This window comes from Branchiostoma floridae, chromosome 11, assembly GCF_000003815.2.
Source record: "Branchiostoma floridae strain S238N-H82 chromosome 11, Bfl_VNyyK, whole genome shotgun sequence".
Taxonomy (NCBI): domain Eukaryota; kingdom Metazoa; phylum Chordata; class Leptocardii; order Amphioxiformes; family Branchiostomatidae; genus Branchiostoma; species Branchiostoma floridae.
In genome coordinates this window covers 7,607,075-7,618,126 of record NC_049989.1, presented here as the reverse complement: position 1 = coordinate 7,618,126, position 11,052 = coordinate 7,607,075, and the positions used below count along the sequence as shown (strand labels likewise).

The 11,052-nt window shown below is 43.6% G+C and overlaps 1 protein-coding gene across 1 annotated transcript in view; it reads right to left on the bottom strand.

Moving 5' to 3' along the window:
- Positions 1-2,621: 2,621 nt before the first annotated feature.
- LOC118426172 (neuroblast differentiation-associated protein AHNAK-like) overlaps positions 2,622-11,052 on the bottom strand; it is a gene marked incomplete in the record, with an annotated part of 42,480 nt that continues 34,049 nt past the window's right edge. The window contains 4 exon segments of the mRNA XM_035835433.1: positions 2,622-3,951; positions 6,852-6,922; positions 7,916-8,065; positions 9,229-11,048. Of these exon segments, the coding sequence (XP_035691326.1) occupies positions 6,866-6,922; positions 7,916-8,065; positions 9,229-11,048 (2,027 nt within the window).

The window sequence follows — 11,052 nt, the reverse complement described above, 5'->3', positions numbered from 1 at the left end:
GCATTAGCCTAGTATCCATCCTATTCGTTCCTCTGATCGTCTCTCTGCTGAATATCTGGACTGGAGTCAGACTGGTGTGGATACCAGGCTATGCATCAGAAACTGCATCAGAAAGGCACAGACGAGACAGTCACCATGTCTCTTAGAAACGATGTCATGATGGTACATTTGTAATGCTACATCCCATGTCAAGTGAATAATAACACCAGGCATAAGGATATAGACACATTTGCTCCACCTGGTAGATGTCACAAACATAATATAACCATCACCACTTCTGGGGCACTGTCCCAGCGGGAAAGACGAGATTATTCCCCGTACAAGATCTGGCCTGAGGTAGAATACACAATATGGCAACGATTGGATTAGGTCAAAACGCAACTAACCGTTCATTCAGCTGGGAGGGGAGGGATTGATTTTCGATGTGTGTTTTAGCGTTAGCTTTGTTGTGTGCGTAAAATGTCCTACATGGAGTAACAAATCCTTTTTCGACATCGACTTTTACCTTAAAGCATTGAAAACAACCCAAGCAGAGAAGAGTTAATTTACTGAGGTGCACACGCACGAGGCTTGGTGTGCAAGCTGAGATGTTTGATATTGTTTGTGAAAAATCGGTAAAATTTGCCCTACATCGCACGACTGGTACTGTTAACGGGTCCCGGGGGCCAAGTAGAGCTGTATATCTCTCTTTTAAATTCATATGAACCGTAGGGTAGCACGGTTATGGCGGCAGTTATCTTTCCCAGTTTTCACACATCAGAAGACCAATGACACGACTCGTTTAGCTTCGCTTTTTATCCGATTGGAAACCCGCATGCCATACGAGCCGGCATTCTCCTATCTAAATTGGATAGTGGTGGGAAAATTATTCTTGTGTACGTTTATCCCGTTATCGCGAAATGATCACCGCAGACCATAAATTAATAATAGCTTGCATCTGCTTCTTTTATGAACCAGCATGATTCATGGCGCAGTTATCCGCCAGGTACTCTAATCTACCTCGTTCATTTCTATTTTCTTGTTTTCTCTCAGCGGCAGCCATTTGCGGCAAATTGTCGTCTGATCTGTCATGGATACCGCACAGAGAGGCGCTGCACGCCACAGGCGCAGTATTTGTCTCCCAGGAATCGCATCAGCAAATAATCATCTTGTCCGTTGGGCTCCTAACACACAAAAATTTGCATAATTGATCATGTCAAAACTGCTCAAATGCCAATTTAGTGGCCCATTCTACCGCTTTATCGCTTTATTATTCAATGATGTTGGACAGTACGGCAGTATTGACGATTCGAATTTCAGTCTATCTTTTTTTGGATAAATGTAAAATAATGTTAAAAACTGAAATTCCGTGCGCAAATCTTTATACTATGATTTCAACAACGTATGGTCTGGGATTTTGCATAATTTCATCATATTTTCTTTCCGCTATTGATGATCCTTAATCAATGATAACAAGGCATTGGAAGTACCTCTTGAAGTATTTAACCGCTGTAAATCACATGAGTAAGGACAGGAAATTCTGAAATTTCAAAGGAAAGAGACTTCCTCAAGGACCAAGATTTCTACCGCAAAAATGCCGTTTGCCCAAACTGACGTTCCGTTGCCTAGCAACAAATGTGCACCTGCACAAATGTGCTTGACGCAGAAAAATAGATCCAATTCAAATCATGTAAATGTCAACTCATTTGTGTTTTCAGGAAATCTATCATGGTTAGTGAAATTTCATTTCCAATGTTTGCACAATCTACTTAACGTGCCGTAGTTTTCCCTTCCAACCGGGGGTCTTTCCGGTAGTCTTTCCTTCCTTAGTTCTTGGCATTTCTATGAGAATCGTTCTTATTTGCTCTCTAACCGATGCCACCATTTTTGTAATTCCGACCCAGACGTAGCCTGGATACCGTCCGCTCTCACTCGTCCGCTCCCTTTGGAGGGTACCTCGGGAGAAACGTGCTCAAAACGGAGGATTTCCAGGTTATCGTTAATCAACATCAGTCTAGCAGATCTAGACATTCCTCCGGCCATACTTAGTCTTCTACAGACTCTCGAGACTCGCTAATGATCGCTCAAGAGCTGCTTGTCCTTCTGAGGCGCCGGGAATGATGCAAGTGGAAATCACTCTGAATATATATAGCTAGGCTTCGAACAAAGGAACAATCTTTCGTATCAGGAAGATGAAATATGTTTTGTATCTACGGATTCACGGATAGACAGAGGGCACTTTTCGCAGAACCAAAAAAATTGTAGAAAAAATGGGGCTTTTCGTCTTCCTCTGCTTCAAAATAAGTAGTCAAATTCAACCCGTTCGGAAATAGTGAACAGTAGCCTCGTTTACAATAATGTTTATCACTGATCATTGTCACATGTATGTTCCCTCTATATATTTATACCATGTACATTTTGTACTTGCAATACCCTCCGGGCATGAACTTGTAAATAAACTTTCTATTCAATTAATCAAGATCTATTCAAAGATAGAGTTGGGCAGGTTGATGGTAGATTGTATTTTACAGAGTATTCACTTTTTAAAAAGGGTTAAATGTCTACATTACTATATTATCTCTGGAAATTCTTTGATTGTAAACTAACAAACAATCAAACACTGACGGCACCCAGACGACGGCTACAAATCCGTACACTCGTTCCTTTATTCGTCGCACAACATACACATACATCATCGAATACAGGCATAGCCGAATCGACGTCGACAAACGACGAGCTAGCGACATATTGCGTTACTCCAGTGAAGTCATACACTCCTGGGACATTTACTGATTATATTACGCACACAGTCTGGTATTCTCATTATCTCACGCACTATACTATGGCGTCACTTTTATTTTGAAAATGCTCCATTCATCATATTTAAAGCTACGCATGTCTCCTACAATTTCAGCGGAAGAGTCACACTGCCTTGTCGATCAACGTGTACGGGTATAATATCATATCAATAACTCTAATACATTCTCAGTTGTTATGGAAGAACACAGAAGAAATGGGTGAGAACTACATCTACAGATTTCTAGCTACGGTAGCAACACTCGGCCGGGACATACTATTATTTTCGCTGGGAGGAATGAAAGTATTTTACAACCTATTCCAAAAAGTCAGCATGACGCTTTCTAGAAATAGTACAAAATCTTCGAGACAATGGGATGGCACCAAATCCAGAGCGATTGTTGGATGACTTGGGTTCACGAAAGCACTTTATAAAAGTAAAAATTTAGGTAAATACAGTTTCATTCAACTTTCACACATATGAAATCTTGATGTTAGAAGGAACCATGGGTAAAACACATTTCTACATCCATTATGGTAGGTAGCTCCCATCATGGAAAATAATGGTACGTCCCTTCCAGAAACCATCGCAATGTGCGACTGCATATACATTTTTTTCTGTCATTTTTTTTCTTTCTCTTCTTTGCGTATCTGCTTTACATGAATTGCTATTTTCCCTTTAAGTTGCTTGATGTTATCGATTACTGTAGAGACAAGCGATATCACATTAGTCAGGCCCTTTAATGACTAATTACACTACGACATTCAAAGCCTTACGTTAGCTATTTCTGTTACCTGCTAATTCTAGCTATCGATTAATGGTTTCCCTCTCTTTTCAGACGACAAATCTACACATACAAAACTGCACAATCTTGGACAGCTGATTACAAAAAAATGCATGGTCTTTACGTAGCAGGAATGACACGATTGTCGTAACTGTGACATGTAGTTTTTTTTTTGTTTCTTGTAGAATGATAAAGTTTGGCTCAGAGGACATAGTTTAAGTGGGTAAATACAGCGGTGGTGACTCCAAAGCAGCGATGCCTTGCGGAAGAGTTTCGAACTGCAGCTGAAGCGAAGCCTGCGTCGCCAAAGTCGTTTTGGGCTGGCGCTCTGGAGAGACGTTACCTCAGCCTGATGATGGGGCGATTAGTACAGCGATGCATCATCTGACGTCTGTGGAATACACGAATAGAAGACATGTTATGACCTCTCATGCTCAGTGCAAATGGTCGAGGTTCACGGTCGCCCACTTCCGTACATGTCCAAGTTGCACGGAGAGAAGCGATTGTTCTTGAAAAGAATAGTGCCATTGTTTGATTTATAAAGTTGATGGATGGGCCACAGGAACACCCCGAACAATGGCAAAGGACTTTTTAGTGTTAGGGAAGGCGGTTGGGTTTTAGGGGCAGGGACATTTTATATACTGTACTTGTATATGAGTGTACACGTACGGAAATATGGCTTATAATGAGGCTTGATATTTCGTAATATACACGACATAGAGATCAAATATCCAACCACCAGTTGTCTTTCCAACAGAAAACATTCTATTTGTTAGAAAGGAATCAGTGACACCCTACCCACCCCCTTCCCGCACAGAGTTGACTGGCGCATCTCTAAACGTGCCACACAGTAAGTCTCTCCGTGCTTGGTTCCTGTCGTCACGAGTTTCCTGACTTATAACAAAATCAGGGTATCACTAGTTCTGATAACCTTTCCCTCCACACAGCTGCGTGCGGTAGATACACACGGTACACAGTTCTTAGGGCCCCCCGTCAGTCTTTAGACTAAAGAAACTGTCAGAATAAAACGAGGCAGCCTGCCTTTAGGGACAAGGTCAGTGCCAAGGTCATCTATTTTGGCACAAAACGAGTGTTTAATACGGAAGGCATTTCAGGAATCCTTACTTTTGTAGAAACGTCAGCAACACTTTGTAGCGCTGAGCCCAACGTTTGAATGAAAGATTCTGAGGGATTCTTTTTACTTCGGTTTTTGCGCCAATTTCAATTTCATTCTGTCAACATTTAGACGTTTGACTATCCTTGAAGATCTGTTGTATAATGTTAAGACCACTGAATAAGACATCTGGGGCTATATATTATAAATACATGTACCACTTTATCATGGGACATAACACGAATACACAAAAAGGCCCCTGGTTGCTACTAGTAATTCACAAGACTAGTCTGACTAACGAGACTTGATGACTGGAACCCGTTCCCTAACGACCATCTGCGCATGTAATCCTCCCAATGAGGAGAGTTGGCGCCAGAGATCACGGTACGAACGCCATGGTTCACCCTACACTTGACCTTCAGCTCGATACTGTGCAGGGGAGATGCATGAAAAAACACGCTTGTAGTTGCGCCTCTGGGCGGTATTGAGAAACAAAATGATAACATTACTCAGCTAAATTGTAAAACAGGGATTTTGATAATAATTCTGTCAGTCCTGAAAAGCATTTTTTTTTTCTTTACTGAGTGCCGTAAAGCCATGTACTTGTGTGATCATTTTAGGTCATCGTCTAAGTAGATAATAAATACAAAGGTCAGAGACCGCCGCAGATTCACTCAGAGAATTGTCTCAACACCTTTGAGGATGACCCTACGATCCACCCATCCCTCAGCCACTCTAGAAAAGTCCTAACTTGTCTTGTATTGATCCTTCCTCCCTGTAGTGTATTATACCTAAGATTTGCACTCAAACTGGGCCACTGAACAAGCAGCCTTTGTGCCTAATACCTATTTGCCACTCTTGCCCCCCACTTCGGCGCGAATCTCTGGCATTAAACGCCATCAGGAAGTAACATGCATTGGCATAATACCGGTCATAAGCCTTATACCGGTCGATTAAAAATAGTGGAACTTAAAGAGATCTACACATGAAACAATAGTTATTTCTGAGGTATGCACACTTCAGACATCTAGGTGTCCAATACATAATTTACAAAGCATTGATAACAATGCATTCGAAGACAACAAGGCCAAAAGTTTTCAGGTCATTTTCGGGGCAGGCGAGCTCGTCGTGGGACAAACACACTGTCACGTTCATCGCCAGATTTGTAGATAATAATCACATGTGCTCACGGCACAAGACGAGCATGATTCAACAGCAATCTTGAATTTCTTTTGGTGACCTACAACTCGTGTAAAAGTGTGAGGAACCGTTGCATTGTCGCCCGGATCTACGGCTGAATGGGTCAAATTGAACGTACGCCGCCATTTTCCCGCCATTTTTAATGCTACGGCCAGCAGTAAAGTTTTACGTCATAGCGGTTGTGACGGACCAAAATTAAATGAAAATTCTTGTCAGTATACGCCCATTTTCTCATGACTTTTTGTATGCTCATGCAGATTTTTGTTTTGTGCAACTACTAACAGGAAAGAAAGGAACAACAGAGGATGTATAAAGGTACATAGCGGCAGTTAATTGTGCCGTGTTTCGTTCGACCGGTATAGTGCACCCCCTTCCAACCACGCGCCCGTTCTCCGTGCAATTCCACGGTGTGTTCCAATTACGATATTATGTTTTTAGCAGGACCAGAGAGACAAAATAATTTACACAGAAGAAGTGGCAAAGGTAAGCTGTAACAGCAACATGTAACTGGAGAAAATGATGCGTTGATCATTTGCCAAATTAGCATTGCTTGAGAAATTGCAGTAAACCGACCGGTATTATGCCAATGGATGTTACAGGGCAGATCCCTGAATCTCTGAGGGAATCTTTTTTTCCACCGTGGGCGTACATGTTGTGTCTGAGAGCGAAGTTGGCGCCGTGTCAATACCGACCAACTGTTGTTTTCCCTCAAAGTAATTAATTGAAACAATCAATTTGCAATGCCTAATGGAATATACAGGGAAACTACATAGAAATTTTTTTTAAAAGACCATTAGAAAAGGGGTTAATTATAAAATTATGATTATTTTTTCTCAATCCTCCACGTAAGTGAAACAAAGCAAGTCTAGCGCCTTGACATTTAGGATGAAGAATCAATTCTAAATATGACAGACATGCAATTGGGAACAAAAATGGCAAAACTCTCTTTATTTGCACCAAGGGGACTTGTACTGTACCTGTTCTTTCTTCATTATTCCGGTCCCTTTAGTCTGACGTCAACCCCCTCGGACGACGCACTCGCGGACACCTGCGGGTCGACAAAGAACAACAAAAGGGACGTCAGGTGGGATCAGGTGTAACAAGGTACTCACACGACTGGTATGTAGTAATGGTACCGTCATAACGTCCCAAGGGTTCATATTCACAGCATGAGTCACACATTTTAGTTGTGTACTCATTGAGAAATTATTTTTCTATCTTCTAGTCATCATTATGAATTTTTATGAAATTGATGGTCGAAAGCCTTACATGGTCATTTGGCTATCCACAGATATATGGCAAGGATGCTTTCCCAAAATAAACAGATTTTCCATGTAATTTTACTTCTTTTCAATTCTTTCAACATTGTGTTCAAGGTACAAATTTATGCAACTGTTTGTGAATAACCTAACATCGCACAAGTACGGTCGCACACAATACCTTTGCCTCAAATATCCAAACACACCCAGCTTCTATCCGAGGTGAATGTACTTTTTTACAAAAGGAATTCTCAAAATCCCTTCATCAATCTTACATGCAGACGTGATGACTACGGCGCGTTCCACTTTGAGAGGGGCTATTTATTAGACACACCGGCATGACCTCTGGAAAGCCCCCAGACAGCCCACATCGATTCTACCCTAAAATGGATGATTCCAATAATGCCCACCTACAAGCCAGTGCCAAGCTTCCGATACCAATGTACTCAATCTCCATGATTGGTCTCTTTTAATCAAAGTGATCTCCATCGGGCAATCAAACCAGAATGTAAGCAGACGTCGCGTCAATGTTATATGTGAACTTTTGTGACCGGTCTAAGACACTCTAGTGACGTCAGATGACGTCAACTGGGCACTGTCCAATCAATCTCTTTGTTTTTCATCGATTGCCCAAGTTAGTTGTACTGTACATTGAAGTTAACATCGATTGAAAGTAAGTCTGTTGCACAGATAGGTTATTCTGTGTACACATGACAAGATGAAAGATGAAAAGAGAAAGTTTCTTGTGTTCTGTGTTTGAAGTTACAATATGACCCTTCTACCTTCGAGTCGCTGCCCGCTGCCAGGGTGCCCTGTATGTCGGCGAGGAGATCGCTCGCCCCCTCTTCCGCTGCCTTACCCTGAGCCTCAACATCCACCAACACGGTCTTAGTTGTCTTGGTTATGGTCGAGACATATGTCGTTTTTGTGTCCTGTTGTGATGTGGACAGAGTACCAAAGAGGCAACGAAAGTTAGAAATGACAATGATGAAGTTAGAACATCAAGGAATACAATGAACACAAATGCAAGGACCGGGAATGTAACGATACAACAGGACTTTCTCATGCAAGGTTTTACAGTGATAGCACAGAAGCTAGTTCCAAGGCCAAGAAAACAAAGGCATAAGTCATCTCACAGTTCGAGTGCACATGTGCAACAATACATTGCTGCACATGCGTGCTCAGGATTGTGAGATGGCCTTCAGTTAGTTCGTCATGCAATGTCCACCACACTTCTGGGCATTTGAATCTTTGATCTAACAATGACAATCGATACGATGGAATCAGAAGCAAAGCAGAGAAGCAAGCATGTGAAGAAGCAATCGAGCAAACTTACTTTTCGGAAGATGGACATGGTCGCCATTTTAGTTCGTGGATGAAGCTACTAATTCTAGTAAAAGGAGGAAGGAAGTGACGCAAGAGGAGAGTAAGCAGTGACCCGGAAGCAGATAGTTCACATATGTCTTCAATGGAGTTAGTTCGTTTTGTTTGTTATGTGATCGCGAAGTCGTTGCTATCCAGGTGGCATGAAGGTAAGTCTAAACCAGCTCTTCACAGATGTAAGGTCGGTATGGTGACAGTTGGATATAGTAGAGAGGTGTTAGCAATTAGCCTTTTTACAACAGGAAAGTAGCAGTCTTGTGTGGCAACTTTTGCACAGCAGTCATATCAGTCACGCGCGAAACGGGCTAGTCTACAGGCAGTATGACCATCGCACAGCTGAAGGACAACTTGAAGATTTGATGTTGAATAAACAGACTGTATGACTGTATGAAGAGGTGAATCACTGTAAGTGGAATGATGACGTTCTCCCAGAAAAACTACTCTTCCCATATATTCCACCCTAACATGTAGGTTAGTGTTAGTGCACATCTGTCTCGTTACAGCCACGTCTGTCCTCCCAACAAAAAGTTGCAGGGGAGACGAGCAGATCTGCTTGATGGGTCACGAGAATGGAGCCTACAGTTGCGAGTACTAGAGTGAGAGGCTAAGTCACTGTGAAGATTAGAAATGTCGCCACAGGAAATCACCCGAAACGTTTTCTGTCCTCAATCACCAGCACCATAACCAGTCACTATCTGTCTCTAAGACCAACCTGTCCTCCCACGGTGAGGTGCTTGGACGATCTGAATCTGGAGGGGCTGCTCTTGATCGTCACGCTGGTGCTGTAGCCCTCAGCCGCTCCCTCAGCGCTGGCGTCGGGCGCAGACAGAGATGCCTCCGGTCTTCTGTAAGTCTTGACAGACCCTTCCCCGCTGACATCGGGTATGGCAAGAGGCCTAGCGGCGGAGGCATCGCCTTCAGGACTTTGTAGGTTTCCACTTAATGTACCACCATACCACCCTTCCGTTCTTCCTCCACCTTTGATCTCATCTGACACGCCTGTTAGACCTTCCTTAACTGCCTGTGCTGCATCTTTCAACTCGTCCTTAAGTGTTCTTATTCTGTACGAAAAGCCTCCCTTAGCCTTTGGCCCTCTAACTCTTACATCGGATCCCTCAAAGTCCGCATTGGGTGAAGAACCCTCTGGATAATCTACATCTGTATCTACATCCCCTCCCTTTCCACTAACTTTAAGTCCTCCGAATTTTGGTCCTTTGAATCCCTTAACTTTCCCGAAACGTCCCGAGGCTCTACCCTTAACCTCAGGTGCGTCAACGTCCGTTCTCCAGTCTGGTGAATTTATTTCCGCGTCGGGAGCATGCACCTCCCCTACAGCTACGTCTACGTCGGCGTCCGTCGAAGGCTTTTTCGCCCCGAATCTGAAACGCGGGATGTGTATGCCACCTCTCGACCCTTCGACGTCTACGTCCGGTGCATCTGGACCCGAAAGTTCCGCGTCTGGCGATTCCAGATCTCCTTTTGGTCTTTTCGAGCTAAATCCAAATGAAGGTCCCTTGAATTTTGGTGCGTCAAATCTACCGGAAAGTCCACCCTTGGCGTGCGGTCCTTCCAGTTCACCGGTTCCGTTGATATTCACGTCGGGACCTTTTACGTGTGCTTCTGGCAAATCACCCTCACCGTTCAACTCAGGAGACTTAGAACTGAAGCCAAACTTAGGTTTTTTGAAGTTGAAATCGGGTCCTTTAAATTTCCAAGATCCTTCCGTATGTGGTCCCTGGATGTCGACATCCAGGCCCTCTAGATCCGCACTGGGACCTCTTACTTCTCCTTCAGGAAGATCTATGTTCGCGTCGAGGTCGTGGCCCTTGGCTCCTAAGCCGAATTTCGGGCCTTTAAACTTTGGTCCCGTGAACTTCCCTGATATCCCGCCTCTAGCTTCTGGACCCGTGACGTCAGGTCCTTCAATTCTAGCATCCGGGCCTTCGACGTCTACATCTATCTCCCCCGACGGAGGCCTTGCTTTTCTTCCAAAAGATGGAAATTTCATGTGTGGCATGTGGAAGTCAGGTCCTTTGAATTTAGGAGATTTCATCTTTCCTTTTACCTCTGGGCCCTCAACGTCTGGGCCTTCTACACTGACATTCGGGGCATCCACATCTACATCTATCTCCCCTGAAGGGGGCCTTGCTTTTCTTCCCAGAGAAGGAAACTTAACGTGTGGCATATGGAAGTCTGGACCTTTGAATTTTGGAGATTTCATCTTTCCTTTTACCTCTGGGCCTTCCACGTCAACGTCTGGGCCTTCTACACTGACATTCGGGGCATCCACATCTACATCTATCTCCCCTGAAGGAGGCCTTGCTTTTCTTCCCAGAGAAGGAAACTTAACGTGTGGCATGTGGAAGTCTGGACCTTTGAATTTTGGAGATTTCATCTTTCCTTTTACCTCTGGGCCTTCCACGTCAACGTCTGGGCCTTCTACGCTCACATTCGGAGCGTTGACATCCACATCTATCTCCCCCGAAGGAGGCTTGCTTTTCTTCCCAGAGAAGGAAACTTTACGTGTGGCATGTGG